This window comes from Patiria miniata, unplaced genomic scaffold (genome assembly GCF_015706575.1).
Source record: "Patiria miniata isolate m_02_andy unplaced genomic scaffold, ASM1570657v1 HiC_scaffold_5, whole genome shotgun sequence".
Classification (NCBI taxonomy): Eukaryota; Metazoa; Echinodermata; class Asteroidea; order Valvatida; family Asterinidae; genus Patiria; species Patiria miniata.
In genome coordinates this window covers 1,164,971-1,190,805 of record NW_024037072.1, presented here as the reverse complement: position 1 = coordinate 1,190,805, position 25,835 = coordinate 1,164,971, and the positions used below count along the sequence as shown (strand labels likewise).

Genomic DNA, 25,835 nt, shown 5'->3' with positions numbered 1-25,835 from the left:
CAAAACGCTTTTGTTTGTCAAACATGCAGACGAACCAAAAGTTACAGTTGTGTTCATATACAAATTCCTGTTCAAACTTCGTTAGCAGAAAATTAAAGTTGTAGTACAATACTTAGGGTCCATCTTTCAATAAAATAGAACCGAAATATTAGACCGGAATGAATGAATGAATCTGAATTTAATGAATCATTTTACAGCAAGTGGTTTCTACATCTACACTGAAGCATCGAGTCCAAGACTTCCATCCGATAAAGCTCGACTAGACAGCCCCAAAGCCATTGCACCTGCCACTGGTGCGTGTGTAAGATTTTGGTACCACATGTACGGGGCAGACATGGGATCATTGACGGTATACACAGGTGATGGCCAAGGTGGTCTTGGCCCTGCCTGCTGGTCAGCAAGTGGTAATGCTAGTAACAAGTGGTTCGACGCATCAATAGATATTGACCCTGGGGTTGAATATCAGGTAAGCAATCGAAAGGTTTCTTTTATGGTTCAGAGTTAGAAAAATGCTTGTTTAGAAACAGTCACTTAAGAAAAAAATCATCAAAATACCAACAATAATTAATACGTGTCAGGAAGTTTGATAACTTTTTTATTTGCTTGGATTTATCTGAAGACCAGCTACTTAAGTCTTTATGGTAACGACGTTTGTTGAGGTTTGTTTTTGTTTCACTTTGTATTTCTTTATTGATGCAGGTGTCTTTTGTGGGTGAACGTGGAAGTGATTTTACAAGTGACATAGCTATTGATGACATCAGCTTTCATGAAGAAAAATGCAGTACGTATTAGTTGATTCCTTGTATATTATGTATTATCAATTGCTTCACATACTGACATATATTTAACATATTCTGGAAAAAAAGGTTCTAGCTTAACGAATTAAAAATAGGACCACAAAGGACATCAGACAGTTAGTGGGAAACTCTGTTAAAGAAAAAGATACAGTTTCAATCTGGTACCGTGTAACGTGTGGTGTTTAAATTACACAACATACCAGTAGTGATTAAACAACACAGTTATGATCTAACTGTTGGGGTCGATAGAATAGGCAGATTAAAAACTACATTATTTTGTTGCTTGATTTCAACCCTTTTCCAATGTTTGATATACTTTAACACAATTGTACACAGGTAGGCCGACCGTGCCATTGATGGATTTGAAATGTGACTTCGATTCCTACAACCTTTGTCAATTCAACAACAGCCAGAATGATGACTTCGATTGGACACTGGATAGCGGTGGCACCGGCAGCTCAGGCACTGGGCCTAATGCAGACCACACTCTAGGAACTTGTAAGTTAAACCAACTACAAAAGCACGTATATATGCGTGTACATGTAAACATGTATTTTAATTGATACATGGAATACCTTAGATTTACGATCATCAAGTTATTTTCGTAAGCCCTCATGCAGCTACTTGACAACCGTATGCTGATATTTTACCAAAATTGGGTGGAATCTTAAATTTGCAATTTTCAACCTAAACATTATCAATGTTTACCTGAATTAATGTTTTCCATCTCCACAATTGTTTTTACAGCAAATGGTGTCTACATCTACACTGAAGCATCGAGTCCAAGACTTCCATCCGATAAAGCTCGACTAGACAGCCCCAAAGCCATTGCACCTGCCACTGGTGCGTGTGTCAGATTTTGGTACCACATGTACGGGGCAAACATGGGATCATTGACGGTATACACAGGTGATGGTCAAGGTGGTCTTGGCCCTGCCCGTTGGTCAGCGAATGGTACATCTGGTAACAAGTGGTTGGACGCAGCAATAGATATTGCTCCTGGGATTGAAGTTCAGGTAAGAAGCTAAAAAAGCTTCCTGTCACAAAGATGGCTCACCAAAATAGAAGACACTATTAATAATGTAGGGAATTTTTTTTCTCAGAAACCAAATCGTGTCAAAAAGTTTAATAACCAATTTTGTTAGCTTGGGATAAACTGAAGCCCAGCTGTATTTGTCCAGATGTTTTCTTGTATAACTGTCTACTCTGCATTCCTTTATTCCTTTATTTCTGTAGGTTTCTTTTGTTGGTGAACGCGGAAATGATTTCACAGGTGACATGGCTGTGGATGACATCAGCGTTGATGAAGGCCAATGTAGTACGTTTTCTTTTGTCTTAGTTTTTATTCAATAAATGTACTTACTTACAAATATTACAAAAGGGAAAATGGAGAAATCCAATGTTAAAAACGCTTCACTAATCAAACTTTAAAAAAACAGACAGCTCAATTCACACAGATAGCGGAATATCGCACCAGTACCAAAAGAATGCAAGCTGAAAATCTCAATTGGAAAATTCCTTAAAATCATCAGAAATTACACATTTTCAATCAGTGTTGCAGGCCAAGTTTATGATTGACAGTAAAAGGTTGATTTTAAGTAAAGAGCTATACGGAGAGCATAAAACTACTTTTTTTAATGATGTATTTCATTTTTTATTATTTGTTTGTGACAACGAATTCTGTCTGTGTACTCCTTCCTTTTACTCGTCTAATATTATTTTCTAGCTTTGTCAACAGACCCAACCGCGCCATTGCCAGTCTTGAATTGTGACTTCAATTCCAACAACCTTTGTCAATTCATAAACAACCAGAACGATGACTTTGATTGGACACTCAATAACGGCAACACCCCAAGCACAGATACTGGGCCTGACTCAGACCACTCTACAACAAATTGTAAGTTAAATCATACGCAGTAAAAATTAATTAAAATAGCACATTTGAAAAGAATTTTCTTCCTGCCCTGTGAATTTCTGCACGATGAGGTAAGGTGTTTCTGAAGGTTTTTTATTTCTTTTCTCTCATGCAACTTGACGTATGCTTATTCCTTTCCCTTACCAGATTTTGATCAAACTTGATATTCATCTCTGAGTTTGAAAGTTTTGACTTTTCCAAAAAGAAAAACAAAAATTGAAACAAAATTTAAATAGGGAAAATTACTACACTTGATAGCCTTGAAAAGATAAACTGCCTGTGATGATATCAAGCTTCATCCCAAATATTGATTACGGATTCAAATTGCTCCTTTCGCTGGCGATACCAAACCTTCCCACGTTAGAAAGAGACTTTGGACCAAAAAGCGGTTCATTTTAAGTGATGGAATTCATCATCCTTACACTTATCGCACTATTCCCTCATCTAATTCACACAAACTGTTGCCGTCCACCAAAACGCTTTTGCTTGTCAAACATGTAGACGAACCAAAAGTTACAGTTGTGTTCATATACAAATTCCTGTTCAAACTTCGTTAGCAGAAAATTAAAGTTGTAGTACAATACTTAGGGTCCATCTTTCAATAAAATAGAACCGAAATATTAGACCGGAATGAATGAATGAATCTGAATTTAATGAATCATTTTACAGCAAGTGGTTTCTACATCTACACTGAAGCATCGAGCCCAAGACTTCCATCCGATAAAGCTCGACTAGACAGCCCGAAAGCCATTGCACCTGCCACTGGTGCGTGTGTAAGATTTTGGTACCACATGTACGGGGCAGACATGGGATCATTGACGGTATACACAGGTGATGGCCAAGGTGGTCTTGGCCATGCCCGCTGGTCAGCAAGTGGTAATGCTAGTAACAAGTGGTTCGACGCATCAATAGATATTGACCCTGGGGTTGAATATCAGGTAAGCAATCGAAAGGTTTCTTTTATGGTTCAGAGTTAGAAAAATGCTTGATTAGAAACAGTCACTTAAGAAAAAAATCATCAAAATACCAACAATAATTAATACGTGTCAGGAAGTTTGATAAGCTATTTTATTTGCTTGGATTTATCTGAAGAACAGCTACTTAAGTCTTAATGGTAACGACGTTTGTTGAGGTTTGTTTTTGTTTCACTTTGTATTTCTTTATTGATGCAGGTGTCTTTTGTGGGTGAACGTGGAAGTGATTTTACAAGTGACATAGCTATTGATGACATCAGCGTTCATGAAGAAAAATGTAGTACGTATTATTTGATTCCTTGTATATTATGTATTATCAATTGCTTCACATACTGACATATATTTAACATATTCTGGAAAAACAAGTTCTAGCTTAACGAATTAAAAATAGGACCACAAAGGACATCAGACAGTTAGTGGGAAACTCTGTTAAAGAAAAAGATACAGTTTCAATCTGGTACCGTGTAATGTGTGGTGTTTAAATTACACAACATACCAGTAGTGATTAAACAACACAGTTATGATCTAACTGTTGGGGTCGATAGAATAGGCAGATTAAAAACTACATTATTTTGTTGCTTGAATTCCACCCTTTTACAACTTTTGATATACTTTAACACAATTGTTCACAGGTGGGCCGACCGTGCCATTGATGGATTTGAAATGTGACTTCGATTCCTACAACCTATGTCAATTCAACAACAGCCAGAATGATGACTTCGATTGGACACTGGATAGCGGTGGCACCGGCAGCTCAGGCACTGGGCCTAATGCAGACCACACTCTAGGAACTTGTAAGTTAAACCAACTAGAAAAGCACGTAATATGCTTGTACATGTCAACATGTATTTTAATTGATACGTGGAATACCTTAGATGTTCAATCATCAAGTTATTTTCGTATGCCCTCATGCAGCTACTTTACAACCGTATGCTGATATTTTACCAAAATTGGGTTGAATCTTAAATTTGCAATTTTCAACCTAAACATTATCAATGTTTACCTGAATCAATGTTTTCCATCCCCACAATGGTTTTTACAGCAAATGGTGTCTACATCTACACTGAAGCATCGAGTCCAAGACTTCCATCCGATAAAGCTCGACTAGACAGCCCCAAAGCCATTGCACCTGCCACTGGTGCGTGTGTCAGATTTTGGTACCACATGTACGGGGCAGACATGGGATCATTGACGGTATACACAGGTGATGGTCAAGGTGGTCTTGGCCCTGCCCGTTGGTCAGCGAATGGTACCTCTGGTAACAAGTGGTTGGACGCAGCAATAGATATTGCTCCTGGGATTGAAGTTCAGGTAAGAAACTAAAAAAGATTCCTGTCACAAAGATGGCTCACCAAAATAGAAGACACTATTAATAATGTAGGGAATAGTTTTTTTTCTCAGAAACCAAATCGTGCCAAGAAGTTTAATAACCAATTTTGTTAGCTTGGGATAAAGTGAAGCCCAGCTGTATATGTCCAGATGTTTTCTTGTATAACTCTCTACTCTGTATTCCTTTATTCCTTTATTTCTGTAGGTTTCTTTTGTTGGTGAACGCGGAAATGATTACAAAGGTGACATGGCTGTTGATGACATCAGCGTTGATGAAGGCCAATGTAGTACGTTTTATTATTTGTCTTAGTTTTTATTCAATAAATGTACCTACTAACAAATATTACAAAAGGGAAAATGGAGAAACCAATGTTAAAAACGCTTCACGAATCAAACTTTAAAAAAAGCAGACAGCTCAATTCACACAGAAAGAAGAATATCGCACTAGTACCAAAATAATGCAAGCTGAAAATCTCAATTGGAAAATTTCTTAAAATTATCAGAAATTACACATTTTCAATCAGTGTTGCAGGCCAAGTTGATGATTTACAATAAAGGTTGATTTTAAGTAAAGAGCTATACGGAGAGCATAAAACTACTTTTTTTAATGATGTATTTCATTTTTTATTATTTGTTTGTCACAACAAATTCTGTCTGTGTACTCCTTCCTTTTACTCGTCTCATATTATTTTCTATCTTTGTCAACAGACCCAACCGTGCCATTGCCAGTCGTCTTGAATTGTGACTTCAATTCCAACAACCTTTGTCAATTCATAAACAACCAGAACGATGACTTTGATTGGACACTCAATAACGGCAACACCCCAAGCACAGATACTGGGCCTGACTCAGACCACTCTACAACAAATTGTAAGTTAAATCATTCGCAGTAAAAATTAATTAAAAAAGCACATTTGAAAAGAATTTTCTTCCTGCCCTGTGAATTTCTGCACGATGAGGTAAGGTGTTTCTGAAGGTTTTCATTTCTTTTCTCTCATGCTGCTTGACCTATGCTTATTCCTTTCCCTTACCAGATTTTGATCAAACTTGATTTTCATCTCTTAGTTTGAAAGTTTTGACTTTTCCAAAAAGAAAAAACAAAAATTGAAACAAAATTTAAAAAGAAAAATTACTGCACTTGATAGCCTTGAAAAGATAAACTGCCTGTAAGGATATCAAGCTTCATTCCAAATATTGATTACAGATTCAAATTGCTCCTTTCGCTGGCGATACCAAACCTTCCCACTTTAGAAAGAGACTTTGGACCAAAAAGCGGTTCATTTTAAGTGATGGAATTCATCATCCTTACACTTATCGCACTATTCCCTCATCTAATTCACACAAACTGTTGCCGTCCACCAAAACGCTTTTGCTTGTCAAACATGTAGACGAACCAAAAGTTACAGTTGTGTTCATATACAAATTCCTGTTCAAACTTCGTTAGCAGAAAATTAAAGTTGTAGTACAATACTTAGGGTCCATCTTTCAATAAAATAGAACCGAAATATTAGACCGGAATGAATGAATGAATCTGAATTTAATGAATCATGTTACAGCAAGTGGTTTCTACATCTACACTGAAGCATCGAGCCCAAGACTTCCATCCGATAAAGCTCGACTAGACAGCCCGAAAGCCATTGCACCTGCCACTGGTGCGTGTGTAAGATTTTGGTACCACATGTACGGGGCAGACATGGGATCATTGACGGTATACACAGGTGATGGTCAAGGTGGTCTTGGCCCTGCCCGCTGGTCAGCAAGTGGTAATGCTAGTAACAAGTGGTTCGACGCATCAATAGATATTGACCCTGGGGTTGAATATCAGGTAAGCAATCGAAAGGTTTGTTTTATGGTTCAGAGTTAGAAAAATGCTTGATTAGAAACAGTCACTTAAGAAAAAAATCATCAAAATACCAACAATAATTAATACGTGTCAGGAAGTTTGATAACCTTTTTTATTTGCTTGGATTTATCTGAAGAACAGCTACTTAAGTCTTTATGGTAACGACGTTTGTTGAGGTTTGTTTTTGTTTCACTTTGTATTTCTTTATTGATGCAGGTGTCTTTTGTGGGTGAACGTGGAAGTGATTTTACAAGTGACATAGCTATTGATGACATCAGCGTTCATGAAGAAAAATGTAGTACGTATTATTTGATTCCTTGTATATTATGTATTATCAATTGCTTCACATACTGACATATATTTAACACATTCTGGAAAAACAAGTTCTAGCTTAACGAATTAAAAATAGGACCACAAAGGACATCAGACAGTTGGTGGGAAACGCTGTTAAAGAAAAAGATAAAGTTTCAATCTGGTACCGTGTAACGTGTGGTGTTTAAATTACACAACATACCGGTAGAGATTACACAACAAAGTTATGATCTAACTGTTGGGGTCGATAGAATAGGCAGATTAAAAACTACATTATTTTGTTGCTTGAATTCCACCCTTTTACAACTTTTGATATACTTTAACACAATTGTTCACAGGTGGGCCGACCGTGCCATTGATGGATTTGAAATGTGACTTCGATTCCTACAACCTATGTCAATTCAACAACAGCCAGAATGATGACTTCGATTGGACACTGGATAGCGGTGGCACCGGCAGCTCAGGCACTGGGCCTAATGCAGACCACACTCTAGGAACTTGTAAGTTAAACCAACTAGAAAAGCACGTATATATGCGTGTACATGTAAACATGTATTTTAATTGATACATGGAATACCTTAGATGTTCAATCATCAAGTTATTTTCGTATGCCCTCATGCAGCTACTCCACAACCGTATGCTGATATTTTTCCAAAATTGGGTTGAATCTTAAATTTGCAATTTTCAACCTAAACATCATCAATGTTTACCTGAATCAATGTTTTCCATCCCCACAATGGTTTTTACAGCAAATGGTGTCTACATCTACACTGAAGCATCGAGTCCAAGACTTCCATCCGATAAAGCTCGACTAGACAGCCCCAAAGCCATTGCACCTGCCACTGGTGCGTGTGTCAGATTTTGGTACCACATGTACGGGGCAGACATGGGATCATTGACGGTATACACAGGTGATGGTCAAGGTGGTCTTGGCCCTGCCTGTTGGTCAGCGAATGGTACCTCTGGTAACAAGTGGTTGGACGCAGCAATAGATATTGCTCCTGGGATTGAAGTTCAGGTAAGAAACTAAAAAAGATTCCTGTCACAAAGATGGCTCACCAAAATAGAAGACACTATCAATAATGTAGGGAATAGTTTTTTTCTCAGAAACCAAATCGTGCCAAGAAGTTTAATAACCAATTTTGTTAGCTTGGGATAAACTGAAGCCCAGCTGTATATGTCCAGAGGTTTTCTTTATATAACTCTCTACTCTGTATTCCTTTATTCCTTTATTTCTGTAGGTTTCTTTTGTTGGTGAACGCGGAAATGATTACAAAGGTGACATGGCTGTTGATGACATCAGCGTTGATGAAGGCCAATGTAGTACGTTTTCTTTTGTCTTAGTTTTTATTCAATAAATGTACTTACTAACAAATATTACAAAAGGGAAAATGGAGAAAACCAATGTTAAAAACGCTTCACGAATCAAATTTTAAAAAAGCAGACAGCTCAATTCACACAGAAAGCAGAATATCGCACTAGTACCAAAATAATGTTAGCTGAAAATCTCAATTGGAAAATTTCTTAAAATTATCAGAAATTACACATTTTCAATCAGTGTTGCAGGCCAAGTTGATGATTTACAGTAAAGGTTGATTTAAAGTAAAGAGCTATACGGAGAGCATAAAACTACTTTTGTTAATGATGTATTTCATTTTTTATTATTTGTTTGTCACAACGAATTCTGTCTGTGTACTCCTTCCTTTTACTCGTCTAATATTATTTTCTATCTTTGTCAACAGACCCAACCGTGCCATTGCCAGCCTTGAATTGTGACTTCGATTCAAACAACCTTTGTCAATTCATAAACAGTAAGAATGATGACTTTGATTGGACACTCTATAAGGACACCACCCCAAGCGTAGACACTGGGCCTGACGCAGACCACACTACACGAAATTGTAAGTTAAATCCTACACTATAAAAACAATCGAAATATAAAAGTCCTGGCTACATTTGACCTGGTTTTTTTTTTATTCTATTGGGCCCGATACTTTTGGGGGAAAAAAGACACTCTTATGCGTCAACATGACACTTCTCTGACGAATTTTATGGAATGGTTTGACCCGAAAAAGTGAATTTATTTTGGAAAAGTGTTTATGCCTCATAGAACCCGGATTCCCGGTTAACCTGACTCATGACGTTTTAAGCCGGCCTCAGGTTATTCTTGCGACAACACAGATTAGTAGGCGACCGACTTTTCAGGATCAAGCCCCGTCTGAGAGTAGGAAAATTTCAACTTGTATTATACGACGACTTCGCGATCGTGTGCGCATCAAGACATCCTTTTTCAATAGACCGCTTGCAGACGCGTTCGATAATTGACGCGCTAAGGTGAGCGACGCCATGTTATGGGACAAAATGTGCGTGGATAGATATACGCCTGTCCCACAACATGGCGTCGCGCGCCTTCGCGCGTCGATTATCGAACGCGTCTGCAAGGGGTCTATTGTGAAGCCAATCAGCACACTACACACCGACGCTCCTCGTTCTGCGAAACATCACGCAATATGCAAAAAGCGAGCGCGTCAAATAGGCCCAAAAAAAAGTCTCCGGTTTCTGGTATGCGCGCGCGTTGCCGTAGCCATGCGCGTCGGCAAAATGAAAGAGGTTTTTTTTCCAATGAAAGATGATGTCTCAAAACCGCCAAACTCACTGGTTTGACTGGAATCCTGCTGCTGCACAATCTTAACGTGTTTTTAGATTGGGTTATGGTCGATAATAAGCTTTATGTGGCCTCTCTGGACTCCCATATATTTGCACTAAGTTTAGTTGGACACGATTTGCAGTCATCAGCCGACATTTGAAGCAAAAAAATCAGGTAAAAAAAAAAAAAGCCGCGTCGCCGCACCACTTTTTGGTCAAGCTCCATACCAGAAACCGGAGACTTTTTTTTTGGCCTTACCATATTGTTTACTACTACTTGCGAGAGGATATTCCATATCGTAGCTAGAGGGGTGTTTAAAAAAAAAAAAAAAAAAGCAATGAAGTAAAACTGTTCAACAAAATCGTTAGAAATGTATAATTTTTGACTTGTGTCGACTTTTTTACTCAAAAAGTATTTGTGAATGGGAATAGAAGTACATTGAAGACCGTATCAGGGGAATGCTCGCTGATAAAGAATTTAGCCGAACCGGCCAAGCACATAATTATTCCCTTTGTTGTCAAAGAAGCCACATGACTGTCTATGCTGTGGAATCGTGGTGGATCGTCGCGTCCCGGTGACATGAGTATGGTTGAGATTATTTTGCGTCGGGATGCCGCTTGTTTCAAGAGAATCACATAATTTCTCAGTTTTGTGACCTGAGTATCATTTTTCTGCTTGATGCTGACAGTTCCTTCGTGGCGCAAGCAAATCGCAGGTCGACCTGAGACCGGCTTTAGATTGTAGCAAAATTTAAAGGGATTTGGTTCTTGCTCTGTGAACTGCTAAGGGTGGTGTTTCCTCGAGTTACCTTTTCTTTTCTCTCATGCCACAACATGAGGAAGGATAACTACTTTTGCCTTGCCATATTTTAAGCAAATTTGGCTTTCATCAACATTTTTGAAGTGTAACCACTAGAAAGCAGGAAATCAAGGAAAAGTTAAAATAAGGGGGAATTATGAGATTTTAAAACGTACACTGCCCGTGACGACATCACGTTTAATCCCAATATTCATCGTAGTTTCAAATTGCTACTTTTTATAAGAGTACAAAGGCTTCTCATTTAACCCTAAAAGGGCCGGGTTATTTTGACCATCTCTCAGCCGGGGGAGGGCGGATTCCGCCCCCCCCCCCAAGATCTCGGCCATCGAGTGACGAAAAAGATTGAAACTCGTTACATGCATAACGCAACTCTACATAAACATACTCAAGAAATGTCATGACTATAGGTCAAAGGGTTTTGGAATTATGGCTAATTAATTATTCATATGTACGAAGGGTAATTCTGGTCTGTGTACACGACGTATATGGGAAAATTCAGTTTTCATGGCGGCGAAGCGCCGGAAAAATTTTCGCTGCGCGCCAACCCCTTGTCCGATTTTTATATTTTTGGTGTCAAAAGATGTGCAAGGCTCGAGGCTAAAAAGTCATAATAGCTCCGGTCGCGAAAAAAAATGTTTTAAAGGCTGTCGCGGAAAAAGTCCGGCCCTTTTAGGGTTAAGAAATAGATATTAAACCAAAATGCAGTCCACGTTCAGTTCGGCCCAAACAAAAGTCTCCGGTTTCTGGTATGCGCGCGCATCGCCGTAGCCATGCGCGTCGGCAAAATGATTTTTTTTTCAATAAAAGATGATGTCTCAAAACCGCCAAACTCACTGGTTTGACTGGAATCCTGCTGCTGCACGATTTTAACGTGTTTTTAGATGGGGGTTATGATCGAGAATAAGCTTCATGTGGCCTCTCTGGACTTCCATATATTTGCACTAAGTTTAGTTGGGCACCATTTGCAGTCATCAGCCGACATTTGAAGCAAAAAAAAAAAAAGTAAAAAAAAAAGCCGCGTCGCCGCACCATTTTTTGGGCAAGATCCATGCCAGAAACCGGAGACTTTTTTTTTGGCCTCATGGAATAATTTAAACATTTCGAATTATTTGCCCATCTACTTGTGCAGACAACCGTCGCCATCCCCCAAAAGTCCTTTTTGGGTCAGAAAAAATGCAGACAAAAAAATGTTGATTTTTTTTCTAATTATTAAAATACAAATTGAACATATATCAGGAGAAAAATGAAACGTTTCCAAGGGATTTGGTAGGTGTTTAAGTAAAACAGAACCTGAATTATAACTGGAATGGATGTATCTTAACTTATCAATGATTGAATTAACAGCAAGTGGTTTCTACATCTACACTGAAGCATCTGCTCCCAGAGTTGCATTCCATAAAGCTCGACTAGACAGCCCCAAAGCCATTGCACCTGCCACTGGTGCGTGTGTCAGATTTTGGTACCACATGTTCGGGGTAGACGTGGGATCATTGACGGTATACACAGGTGATGGTCAAGGTGGTCTTGGCCCTGCCCGCTGGTCAGCGAATAGTAACTCTGGTAAACTGTGGATCGAGACAGCAATAGATATTGCCTCTGGGGTTGATTTCCAGGTAAGGAATTAAACAACTTGTTTTTAGGTTCAGTTAAAAAGTTGGTAAAAGAAAAGGTAGAAAAAAGTCTTTTATCTACAGCGACTGAAGTCCGTAATACTATGTTACCGACGCCTGTTGAGTATTTTTGGTTTTACTTTGTATTCCTGTAATTCTTTTGTTTCTGCAGGTGTCTTTTGTGGGCGTACGTGGAAGTGACGACAAGGGTGACATTGCTATTGATGACATCAGCTATCATGAAGAAAAATGTAGTATGTATTATTTAATTCTTTTTATATTATGTATTATTTATTGCTTTACATGCTGACATAAATTTTACAAATTCTAGAAAAAAAACTGCTAGCTAAAAGAATTAAACTTAGAATTACAAAAGACATCACGCAGTTGGTGACATAATCAGCGAAGCCTCTTACAACTGTATGAAACATATACAGCTGAAGCTGAGCTGAACCTTCATCAGGTTAGTTGTTCAGTATCCTTCATTAGATTTTGAACACTTTTGTGCTTCAAACGAGCAAAATGCACAAATTACAAATGATGGACTATATCTTTAAGTAACACTTTATTTTGAATTAAACAACATGCACACAGAGACATGTTCACGTTCGCGGGCGAAACCTTTGAAAACCAATTTGTTCCGTTTGGGAGACCGTATCTTTATGCAACTTTCAGGATTTATTTCCCTTATAATGATCCAAGTATGTGCTTAAAATCGGTGTGATATGTTCCGTGCCTTTCGTTAAATTGGAAAAATAGGCTTGGTTACGCACATTTGTTAAAGTTCTAACGCTGGTGTTTGCAAAGTCGGACAATCTTTTCAAGCCTCACGAAAATAAATAAGGTTTCTATACATTATGGTGTGCAGTAAACGTTTGCAGAATAGCTTCCTTCACAAGTTTTTTTTTAAATACATATCACTTTTTTTGCCAGCTTCCATTGGTCGATACAAAGACCCACGCGAATTACGCCGAGTCACGCTATTGAATACGCTAATACACACTTCGTCATTGTTGCCCCAAAATCAGCAAACTTGAAAACCATGCACGTGAGCTAATTATGTCAGCAAAAAAATTCTTGTCGAAATTTACCTTGGTAACACAATAATTTGCAGATTAAGCTGAAATAAAAAAAAAAATTAGATGATATAAATGCTCAACTGCTCGTGTAAAATTAAGAAATTGAGATTTATGTGTTTTTGAACTATTTCTTCCCGACTTTAAGGTTAACTCTACCAGTAACCAGAATTGACGTTTAGGCAGTCAACGACGACGACATTTTCACTGACATGAAGAATAGTATTTCTTCTTCTGTTACAATTTAACATTTCAATCATAAAAGAGCATATTTTCTGAGAAACACAACGTTCCAAAAGCCATATTTTTGGGGTGCATGAATTTCACTGCTCTGTTTTAGCGTCTAAATACGTAATCGGATTAACGTTGTTTAACACGGCGGCGCTTAGGCCTTCGCAACCACACGGCTGCGTAGGGGGAAAAGAATAGGCGGATTAAAAACTACAATATTTTGTTGCTTGAATTCTACCCTTTTACGCTTTTTGATATAATTGAACACCATTGTTCACAGGTAGGCCGACCGTGCCATTGATGGATTTGAAATGTGACTTCGATTCCTACAACCTATGTCAATTCAGCAACAGCCAGAACGATGACTTTGATTGGACTCTCAATCGCGGTGGCACCCCCAGCTTAGACACTGGGCCTATTGCAGACCACACTCTAGGAACTTGTAAGTTAATAAAACAAATAGAAAAGCACGTATGCATGTACATTTATACATCTATTTCAATTGATACAGGGAATATATCAGGTTTTCGATCACAAAGTTATTTTCTGATCCACTCGAGCAACAACTTCACAACCGTTTGCTGATATTTCCCCAACATTGGCTTAAATGTTAAATTTGAAGTTCAACCAAAACAATGTACATTTTGTCTAACTTAATGTATTCAATCTCCACAATTAATTTTACAGCAAATGGTTTCTACATCTACACTGAGACATCTGATCCCAGAGTTGCATCCGATAAAGCTCGACTAGACAGCCCCAAAGCAATTGCACCTGCCACTGGTGCGTGTGTCAGATTTTGGTACCACATGTACGGGGCAGACATGGGATCATTGACGGTATACACAGGTGATGGTCAAGGTGGTCTTGGCCCCGCCCGCTGGTCAGCAAATGGTACCTCTGGTAACAAGTGGTTGGACGCAGCAATATATATTGCTTCTGGGATGGAAGTTCGGGTAAGGAACTGAAAAAAACTTCCTGTCACAATGATGGCTCACAAAATAAAAGACACTATTAATTAAGAAGGGAATAGATTTTTTTGAGAAACCAAATCATGTCAAGAAAATAATTAACCAATGTTGTTCACTTTGGGATTAATTAAGCCAAGCTGTATACGTGCAGACGTTTGCTTGTATTACTCTCTACTCTGTATTCGTTTATTTCTATAGGTTTCTTTTGTTGGTGAACGCGGAAATGATTACAGAGGTGACATGGCTGTTGATGACATCAGCGTTGATGAAGGCCCTTGTAGTACGTTTTCTTTTGTATTACACTTTTTGTTTTGTTTTTTAATAAAACCAGTTTTTGGTCCGAATGGGACGCGAACTGCCAACCTTCCACTCGGTAGCTTTACGCTCTAGCCGCTCGGCTACAATGCCCCTTTTTTAATTAAATGTACTTACTTACAAATATTTTTAAAAGGAAAATGAAAAAACCAATATAAAAAGCTGTACGACTCAAAACTAAAAAAGCGGGCAGCTCAATACACAAAGATAGCAGACTTTTACACTAGTACCAAAAGAATGGAAGATGCAAACCTCCATAGGAAAATTTCGTAAAATATCAGAAATTACAAAATTTGAAATCGGGGTTAAAATCTAAGAAAATGATTTTACCTCTGCACAGTACATTTATATATACTAACAGTAAAAGAATGATTTTAAGTGTAGAGCTATATGGAGAGCATAAAACTACTTGTTTAATGATGTTTTTATGTTTTATTGTTTGTTTGTCACAACGAATTCTTTCTGTGTACTCCTTCCCTTTACTCGTTTGGTATTATTTTCTATCTCTGTCAACAGACCCAACTGTGCCATTGCCAGCCTTGAATTGTGACTTCAATTCCAACAATCTTTGTCAATTCATAAACAACCAAAAAGATGACTTTGATTGGACACTCAATAACGGCTACACCCCAAGCTCAGATACCGGGCCTGACTCAGACCACTCTACAACAAATTGTAAGTTGAATCGTACACATTAAAAAGTTAATTTAAAAAGCAAATTTGAAAGGAATTTTCTTCCTGCCCTGCGAATTTCTCCATGATGAGGTAAGGTGTTTCTAAAAGTATGCTTATTCCTTTCCCTTACCAGATTTTGATCAAACTTGTTTTCATATGACTTTGAAAGTTTTTACTTTCCAAATAGAAAAAGCAAAAGCAAAAACTGAAACAAAATTTAAACAGGAAAATGACGACACTTTAAAACCTTGGAAAGATATACTGATTGTAATGATATCAAGCACAATCCCAAATATTGAAGTTAGATTCAAATTGTTTCTTTCCCTCTCGATTCAAAGCCTTCTCACGTGAGAAAGAGACCTTGAACCAAAAAGCGGTTCATTTTAAGTGATGGAATTCATGACATTGACACTTATCGCACTATTCCCTCTTCTATTTCATACTAACTGTTGCCGTCCATCAAAACGCTTTTTTTTTCAAAGATGCAGACGAAACAAAAGTTACATATAAAAAATGCCTCTTCAAACTTTGTTAGCAGAAAATTAAAGTTGCAGTACAATACTTAGGGTCCATATTTCAATAAAATAGAACCAAAATATCGGACCGGAATGAATGAATGAAACTGAACTTAATGATTCATTTTACAGCAAGTGGTTTCTACATCTTCACTGAAGCATCGAGTCCAAGATTTCCATCCGATAAAGCTCGACTAGACAGCCCCAAAGCAATTGCACCTGCCACTGGTGCGTGTGTCAGATTTTGGTACCACATGTACGGGGCACACATGGGATCATTGACGGTATACACAGGTGATGGTCAAGGTGGTCTTGGCCCTGCCCGCTGGTCAGCAAGTGGTAACGCTAGTAACAACTGGTTCGACGCATCAATAGATATTGACCCTGGGATTGAATTTCAGGTAAACAATTCAAAGGTTTGTTTAACGATTCAGAGTAAAAAAAAGATGGTTGATTAGAAACAGTCATTTAAAAAAAAATCATTCAAATACAAAAAATAGGTAATACGCGTCAGGAATGTTGATACCCAATTGTATTTGCTTGGAGTTATCTGAAGAACAGCTACTTAAGTCTTTACGTTAACGACGTTTGTTTTTGTTTTTGTTTCACTTCGTGTTTTTTTATGTCTGCAGGTGTCTTTTATGGGTGAACGTGGAAGTGATTTTACAAGTGACATAGCTATTGATGACATCAGCGTCCATGAAGAAATATGTAGTACGTTTTTTTTTTCCTTCTTTTACATTATGCATTGGGCCTGTCCACACAAGCGGTAACAAAAGTGTGACTTTAAGAGGGAACCATGGACAGGAGTCCATACATAAAGTAATCTGTCATGTTTTCCCTCTTTCTACATCCAATATCCTAGTAAGAACATGTTGGATAAATTTCTCAGGTTTCGAGAATTTACAGAGGATTATATTCAAGATTTAACGTTCATAACATGGACAGACATTTCATTTTTAAGTGTTGGGAGACAGTCAATGAAATACATGAATTATCTCCAATTTGTTCCTAATGTAAAGCTATCAATTGAGGGATTGCCACTGGCAGATCTTAGGTTAAACCTCTTGGTATTTTTGAGTACAGGGTGTACACATCTTTAAGACTCCCAGTTCATAACAGGGACAGAAATTAATCACAAATTTCTGTCAATGTTATGAACATGTATCAAGACACATCCGTATTTCATAAATACAGGTTGTTTTATTTTTGAATGATACAAATTCTACACTAAACAAGTAACATGGAACATACAGGGGATACGCTGGATTAATTTATCCCAAGAATATAAAGTATGATTCAAGATTGTCCCTGTTATGAACATTATCATTCATTTCATCTTAAAGATGGCCTAGTGATTTTTTCCAATACCAATGAATCAGCCTACTTATTTATTAGTGCAATTTCGAATAGTACAGGAATGTCTTTAAAGAAAACTGCTTTGAAATCCACCTCCCATGATTCACTCATAAAGTTATCAGTTGTAACCGTTAGTGTGGACAGAACCAATTATCAATTGCTTTACATGCTGACATAAATTTTACAAACTCTGGAAAAACAACTGCTAGCTTAAAGAATTAAACGTAGAATTACAAAAGACATAACACAGTTGGTGGCATAATCGGCGAAGCCTCTTGCAATTGTATGAATCGAATGATATTGTTTAAGATACGTTGGCAAATGCTGTAGAAAAAAAGATAAAGTTTCAATGCATTACAGTTCAAAGTTTAGTATTTAAATTAAACAACACAGTGAATACACAACAAAGTTATGATCTAACCGTAGGGGTAGATAGAGTAGGTAGAGCAAAAACTACATTCCACCCATTTACACATTTTAATGTAATTGTACACCATTGTTCACAGGTGGGCCGACCGTGCCATTGATGGATTTGAAATGTGACTTCGATTCCTACAACCTATGTCAATTCAACAACAGCCAGAATGATGACTTCGATTGGACACTCGATAGCGGTGGCACCTCCAGCTCAAGCACTGGGCCCAATGCAGACCACACTCAAGGAAATTGTAAGTTAAACCAAATAAAAGTACGTATGCATGAACGTTTAAATATGTATTATTAATTGATACATGGAATACTTTAGGTATGCAACAACTTCACTACCGTTTGCTGATATTATTTTTGACCAAAATTGGCTTAAATGTTAATTTAACCAAAAAATCTGCACAATTAATTTTACAGCAAATGGTGTCTACATCTACACTGAAGCATCGAGTCCAAGACTTCCATCCGATAAAGCTCGACTAGACAGCCCCAAAGCCATTGCACCTGCCACTGGTGCGTGTGTCAGATTTTGGTACCACATGTACGGGACAGGCATGGGATCATTGACGGTCTACACAGGTGATGGTCAAGGTGGTCTTGGCCCTGCCCGCTGGTCAGCGAGTGATAACTACGGAAACAAGTGGTTGGACGCATCAATAGATATTGCCTCTGGGCTCGAATTTCGGGTAAGGATCTAAACAATTTATAGTCACAAAGATTGCTCACCAATTGAGAAAGCAATTATATATTTACTTAATGTAGAAAACGGTTTACTTTATCAATACGCCTCTTTACGGGAATCACGTACCAAAGAGTGTGTTTATCATGCACATACTTTTTGGTATTTGATTTGATTTTGGACAAGAGATCATCTTGATACACACACAAAAATGGACTGAAAGAGACCTTAACTAAAAAAGAACAGGATCGTCCAAACAGAAGCAGACATGCTTAAATATTTTTATCTGATTATTGCTGTTTTTGATTGTTTTGTTTTGCAGGTGATTTTCATTGGCGAACGTGGAAGTGATTACCATGGTGACATGGCACTTGATGACATCAGCGTTGATGAAGGAAAATGTGGTGTGTAATACTTTGCGTCTATTACAAGTATGGCCGGGAAATAATGAAACTTCACTTACTGAATTTCTAATGCATCCCAAACATGATCATTCCAATTCATATCTCGTGCAATTAGTATAGACTTTACCTTAAAGTTGCTTTTTAGATTTAATCAAGTGAAATTCGACAGTTACATTGATTTCTGCAGAATAAATAATTATGTAATCTTCCATCATTCTGTCGGCTTCTCTCATCCAACTATTGATCACACACCCCCGAATGTTCATGCCAATGTACTTGTCCACCACTTAGACAGTCTGGTCACCAGGCCAAAAGATTATGACTATTTTGGCAATATTCCGCACCTGTTGATCAGCAGAGAAAAATGTCGCATTATTTCCACAAGTTACAGACATACTAAACTTATGAAAATTTATGAGACCATAAAATATGAATTTAAAGATGATTTTAAAGGACAAAAACATATTTCCAAAACAATCTTAAAAGCCCTTGTAAGTCAATCTAATTTTTGAACTATTTCTCCAGTTTCCCTGAACAACTGAAAGACACTGTCATGTAGATAAACAATTCAAAAAGATAAGAACGACTTATCCACCGACTTTTAGTGTAAGTGCAACAGCGTATGCGCCCAAAACCCAATGCGCCCACGTACCTGCCTGATGACATTCAGACAGCGAATGAAGGGAAAGGTCAACTCGTGCCCGAGTCAAACCGCATTCATCAAATTCGTTCCCAGGTGAACTCGTACCTAAGTCTTGTACCCACCTACTACGAATTAACAAAAAGAAACTGGTCATCGTTTTTAAAAAAATTTGCGATGGAAACACTCCAAAAAGTCAGTGGTTGAGATAGAAAGCGTGAGCGTGTTTGCCGCTGACCGATGTATCGCAGCGTGATTTTCCGCAATGCGCAAGCAGGGCCGGTGCCTCCAGTGGACGGCCCAACGTGGCCGTTCGTGCACGGCGACATCGGTGACATCGGTTCTTACTGTTCGCCGTTTTTTAACGGTCAAATTGTATTTAAGTTTCTACGCAAACTACGCTTTTTGTATTATTCTACTATTATTTCTGAATTGAAGGTGTTTTATACAATACAGGCCGTCAGGTCTACCATGTTGGTACATGTACATGTACATATACACACATGTACATGTACGCATGCTAGAAAACTACAAAATTATAACCCTCCTAAGGAACCCACCTAAGGAGCCCAAACCTGTAATAACATTGTTTATTTTTCTCATTCAAATGATGTGATACGTGGTATGTTTGGGGAAACTGGAAAAAAAATGTCAAAAATCCCAACGTAAGTTGTCCTTTTTTACCGATGAAGACAGAAGGCATGGAAATGGAAAGCAGACAACGATTAAAAACAACATTTTCGAAAAACGTCAACGCAACCGTGGCGTTGCCATTTCGACAAATCACTGGCATTAGCGGAATTTTGACGCACAAACTAAGTGGAGGGGATGAACATACGTGCACCCGACGGAAATGCTTATAAAAACGTAATTATTGTTACGAATTAAGAATGACTTACATTTTCAGGAAATTATGTTTCATATTTTCTCGTAATGAGTAGTTCTAAGTTTTCATTTTTGGTCAACTTTAGGTAGGTTGAGTCTTGGCATATGATTTACACACAAAACACATGGATGTGGAAACTTCAAAGAATTATGTTCACCCATATGTCCAAGGTGAATTATTTGTGGCAGATTCCATCACTGCGCTATCCTTTCCATGTTACGTTTATTAAACAAAGCCTGCATGACTTTTATCTCGAGTAGTTAAAGGGAATATACATCATTTGCTTTTGCTGTAATTTTCAGAAATGGATGGAATTGGGGGGTCGGAAATATATAGCAAATATAGTTACACTGACTTTTTTGAGGTTTTGGGTTCGAAAATGCTATAAAAACCAAGAAAAACAATCATTTTCCTGTAGTCTGGTTCCCTGACTCCATATAAGCAGAAACAGAGCAGTTTACATACATTGGGGAATTGTAAGGTTAGGGTACAAGTCTAGCTGGCTTGTACCCGTTTATGGGTGCGTAATCGATTGCAAACAAGTGCGATGGTCAATTGGGGCCAGTATTTGAAGAAAAAAAAACCAGTTTTTTCCAACGCTGGTCGGCCGACCAGCGTTGGAAATTGATACAAAAATACCACTTTTCTTGAAAATGACAGTATACCAGGTGCCATGATTTTACAGGATGCTTTACACTGTCATTCACTAACAGCCCAGCAAGGTATTTCAAAATGATTTGGTAGTTTTATTTGTTGATGTTTGCAAATGTTGTATTTTCCCTTTAATTTGGTTTGCACTGCTGTGTAGTTCGAAACATTGAGGCCAACAAACGCGAGCAGTTAAGTAACAACAGGTATTTGTCATTGTTCCACGTTAAGACTTTTATTTTGTTGAATTTAACTTGTTACGACTACTCTGGGTTTTAGGGGAATTTGTTTTTGTTCTTTTACTTTTTGTTGAAAATTTGATTTTAAAAAACTCAGCCCTGAATAAGTCCAATTAAGGCTTTTTATTTGGTTTGAAACATTGTACAACTAGAACCCCCAAGAGTGCGGAGAGGCCATTAATAAAAAATAATAATAATTACCCTGGATTGGACATTTTGGGAGACATCCCTTTAGACTTGTGCACAATTTTTTTCAAACTTAGATGTGCCCTAACCCAATATTCCCTTGTCCTTTATACACAAATTTCGGTATATTTACTAATTAGACCCCGAGCTTCAAATATAACCTAATTGTGACATTAAAATTGTGCCTCTAAAGTGGGGCTGTGACATTTAAATGTCTCCCTAAAGCCCGGCTCATACTTCACGCGAAAGCATGTGCGAAGCGAAATTCATGTCGTCAACAATGGTGGACGCGCTTTGACTGTATCGTTGACGTCACGAATTTCGCTTCGCTTTCGCTTTCACGTGAGGTATGAACTGGGGCTTAATGACCAATGTCTCCCATTGTGCGAAGAAATTACGATAACGTGTCTCCTTAATGGTACCATTACATGTATAACAATAACAATAAATAATAATAATTACCGATAATTGGGTATTGAGGAGACATTCCCATAGACTTGTGCACACATTTTCCCAACTTTAATGACCCCTTACCTCAATGTTACCTTATCTTACCCCCCCCCCCAAAAAAAAAAATCGGTATTTTCACTAACTGGACCACGAGCAATCGATCTAGTCTATTTGCGACGTTAACATTTTGCCTCCTCTTAAAAGGGGATATGGATTTAGGGAGACATTGAAATGTCTCCCTAATGTGATGCGTCTCCCAAAGGTACAACTTAGGACGCTAAAGTGCCTCTTAAGGGTATACTTGTTATTATATTTTTATTCGGCATATTCAAATACACACAATTACAATAAATACATACAATTGGATATTAAAACAAAGGAACACAAACAATAAGAAACCAAGTAAACACTACACACGAAAGACAGAACGTGGACATGCAGTGCGGGGCTGCCAAAGAGAAGAACAAAAGTGCAACAAAACACTGTCGCCAATAGGGCGTGTCTCTCCAACCCTGCACAATGACAGTCACATAAAACCTGGTTTTCATATCGCTGACTTCGCAGGCAGTACGTCCGACTATCGCCGTCCGTGTTCGCGTCAGTTGGAGAAGTCCCCGACAAGACGTTTCCATAATGTCGGCGTAGCATAGGGGGCCCTTCGGCGACGCTGTCGGCGATTCTAACGATTATATGGAAAATAGGCTTATCACAGACCCAACACAAAACATTTAAAAACACCAAAATTGCACAAGGGAGGAAAGGTCCAAGGGAGTATGATTCTCTACAGTGCTTTATGGGAAACCTGAAGGCCGCACCTTTCGCCAGATTTTTGGGTGAAATGGATTTAGTCGAAATTCACAAGTGATGTGTTCTGTATGCATCACTTGTAAAAATGAAGGAAGGACGATTAAGTACATGATGGAATCAATTGTAAAATTGTAAAAGCATCAATTCAGAAACAGTCGTCTTCACTCCTATTCCGGTTCAATTTTGCAAAAGTTACACCTGTTTGGGGCTCCCCTCACCCCCCCCCCCCCCCACTCCCCCAACGTGACCGTAAGGACTTTAATATTCGGGTGCAGTTTGTTTTGTTTAATTAACTTTTTCTTTGAAGTAATTTCTTTTGTGTTATTAACGTCATCACATTTTATTTAATTCAATTTTACTCAAAAGGTGGAGGGTTTGCATTAAATTCTATTCACTTTTTGACGTGATTCTATGGTAATTTGACGTGATTGATATTAAACGTTTCAAGCAGCAAATTCTTCGTTGGTTTTATTATCCTTTCTTTGGAATTGTGTGACAGCGTTCCGTTAGGGGCTACAGCTCAAATTCAACATTTCATAGATTCCCCTGTGATGTAGGCATATGGGCCTCCAGTAAATAAGAGAATAAGGTTGTCAGAGACAGATAAAAAAAAAACACTTTTCCACCTCTGCCCACTGCTTATTAAACTGAATTTGGGATGAATATCTACTTACAAACAAATTTTCCAGGTAGGCTAGAGGAATACAGGCACAAACACTGGACATCGACACCGGATACAGTTTTATGAATAGTCAGTGTGTTAAAACAAGTTATGGTCATAGATTTTTTTCCTGAAGATGGTGTATGACTTTGGTAATAATATTTCAGAACAGCAAGCCTGTTAATTACTGAAAATGCACGACTTGTTTGATAATAGACGTGGCTCTTTGTAGCCGAATCCCCACCCCCGAAACGCGGCACCCCGATCTCTCTCTAGATTGAAGAGTGTAGCCATCCGAGGAGACAGGGTAATCCACACACTATCAGCATAAGATAACTCGTTGAGATAGCCTGGTGCTTGGAATAACATGCTGACATCTCTCTCTGCAGTGTGGATGATGGTCATGGCTCTTTGCAATGAATTAATTTGCAGCCATGTTTTCGACATTTTCTCAAATTTTCATGGAACCAAAGGCAGCTTCTGATATCTCCTCCAAACAGCGCCCTCCTATTGTGTCCGTATCTACAAGGTCTGGGCTTAATATGAGAACCAGGTTGGATGCGTCCCATCTGGTTCTCGTAAGGAAGCGTACATGGAAACAAAGACGTGACGTCATTATACCACCATTTCAGTCATGTTCCCTATATCCAATAACAATACTGAATGATAATTTTTTTCTGCAAAAAAGAAACCAGACTATTTTCCTTCCAGCCTCGCTTTGGTTACGTTGATTTGAATGGGAGAAATCAAGATGGCCGCAACATGATAATGGTGTATTGTCTTAGGTCTTTTCTCAATTATATAGTAGGCTACTGTACACCAGTGTTGCTGCTGTCCCAGCACAAACACAATAGGTCAAGCGCATTCAGGGGCGGATCAAGGAAATTTTGCTGGGGGCCGGGGGGGGGTGGGGGGTTCATCAGCAAATCAATGCTGAAATGTAGACAGGGTTTTTGTCCGCACACTTGGCTCCGTAGAATCAATAGGTGGAGGAGGGAGGGGGATCGTACCATACTTTCAATGGGGGCGCTGTGGAAATCTGACGATTATTAACATTTATATATTACAGGACAAATGCCCCAGTAACCAACCAGGCTCTGACAGTATTTTGGACACAGGCGTATATTAATAATCTTTGCGGGTGATTGGAAATAGCTCATAACGAGCTGAGTTTTACAGGATAGGTCTAGGAATGTGAGTAGAATAAAATACTAACAGTCGCCGAAAATCCCATTCGAGCTCTTTCCAAAATCCAAGATGTCATCCAAAACGGCCGCAAATGGAAATTGCATTTTCCATTTTTAGCATAACTTTGCAACCAGAGAAATTAGAAATGCAAATAAAGTGTCTAAACATATGTTTTAAGGCACAAGGAATCTTATAAAATCATTATTTAGAGAGTTCAAAACTAATAAGTATCCAAAACCAATATGGCGTCCAAAATGGCAGCCATAACATAACTTTGCAACCCGACAAGTTAGAAATACAAATAAAGTGTCTAGACGCATAAAGAATCTCAATGAAATCCTTATTCTAAAGTGTCAAAAACTCATGAGGAGCCTGCAAAGCAAAGATGGCATAAAACTGTGTTCATCTTAACCCTCCGACGCAGAAAGCCCATTTACTAACACGCTTACAGTAAGGGGTCCCTCCGGGGACCCAGATATTTAGCGCCTTGGTTTGAGGCTACACAACACTGTATCTATATGTATACAATCTCGACATGTCTGTAGACTATAAATAAGGAGGTCATTGACAGGAAACAGATGTTGTATACATAGTCTGTGGTCAAGTCGTGGTCTTGGCTACCCGCAAGTGACTTTGTTTTGTGCACGTGTATGGGCAGCCCAGGTTGTCAGGCTCAGATATGCCTGACCCGGGGTCACACACTAAAGGTGACTGCATATATCCGTAGTGGGTGTCTCTGGCTAGGATTAGATGGAAGATCACCAGAATTGGTTGGAAATTTTTTTTTATTAAGGTAATTAACCAAATTGGGTCCCCAAAAGGGCTAGTTTCTGCGTTGGAGGGTTAATATGACATCATAATGTTGCACAAACAGTGCATACAAACGTCTTCACCTTCATCACTCGTTGCAGTATCTTCAAAAGTAATGTCCAAATAGTATCAGCGCAGTGTTGTTGTGAGTTTGACCGCTGCATTAACTGCACATTGAGTGCAAAAGAGCAGGGGAGTAGCAAGGTAATTTTTATTGGGGGGCAAAACATTTTTGAAAAGGGTACTTGCATGTATCCGTGCTGAAATGTAGACACGTCTTTTTTCTCCGGACACTTGACCTCCGTAAAATCAAATAGTGTGTGTGTAAGCTAGGGTGCTCTTACATATTGGCACTTATGGGGTACCGGGAACAAAGGGCAACAATAGGGACAATGGTACCCCAAATGTCTGTCTTTAGAAATT

General features: G+C 38.5%; 1 protein-coding gene across 1 annotated transcript in view; it reads left to right on the top strand.

Annotated features, from left to right (window-relative positions):
• The window catches only part of LOC119740546 (MAM and LDL-receptor class A domain-containing protein 1-like), a 48,805-nt gene extending 29,900 nt beyond the window's left edge, over positions 1–18,905 (top strand). The window contains exons 12-40 of the mRNA XM_038215891.1: positions 198–466; positions 700–778; positions 1,134–1,295; positions 1,545–1,813; positions 2,034–2,115; positions 2,536–2,694; positions 3,382–3,650; positions 3,885–3,963; positions 4,319–4,480; positions 4,729–4,997; positions 5,221–5,302; positions 5,724–5,885; positions 6,572–6,840; positions 7,075–7,156; positions 7,509–7,670; positions 7,920–8,188; positions 8,412–8,493; positions 8,913–9,071; positions 11,981–12,249; positions 12,419–12,497; positions 13,834–13,995; positions 14,241–14,509; positions 14,723–14,804; positions 15,356–15,514; positions 16,162–16,430; positions 16,662–16,740; positions 17,895–18,056; positions 18,232–18,500; positions 18,816–18,905. Of these exons, the coding sequence (XP_038071819.1) occupies positions 198–466; positions 700–778; positions 1,134–1,295; positions 1,545–1,813; positions 2,034–2,115; positions 2,536–2,694; positions 3,382–3,650; positions 3,885–3,963; positions 4,319–4,480; positions 4,729–4,997; positions 5,221–5,302; positions 5,724–5,885; positions 6,572–6,840; positions 7,075–7,156; positions 7,509–7,670; positions 7,920–8,188; positions 8,412–8,493; positions 8,913–9,071; positions 11,981–12,249; positions 12,419–12,497; positions 13,834–13,995; positions 14,241–14,509; positions 14,723–14,804; positions 15,356–15,514; positions 16,162–16,430; positions 16,662–16,740; positions 17,895–18,056; positions 18,232–18,500; positions 18,816–18,905 (4,955 nt within the window). The remainder of the gene's footprint in view (positions 1–197; positions 467–699; positions 779–1,133; positions 1,296–1,544; positions 1,814–2,033; positions 2,116–2,535; positions 2,695–3,381; positions 3,651–3,884; positions 3,964–4,318; positions 4,481–4,728; positions 4,998–5,220; positions 5,303–5,723; positions 5,886–6,571; positions 6,841–7,074; positions 7,157–7,508; positions 7,671–7,919; positions 8,189–8,411; positions 8,494–8,912; positions 9,072–11,980; positions 12,250–12,418; positions 12,498–13,833; positions 13,996–14,240; positions 14,510–14,722; positions 14,805–15,355; positions 15,515–16,161; positions 16,431–16,661; positions 16,741–17,894; positions 18,057–18,231; positions 18,501–18,815) is intronic.
• Positions 18,906–25,835: the final 6,930 nt, after the last annotated feature.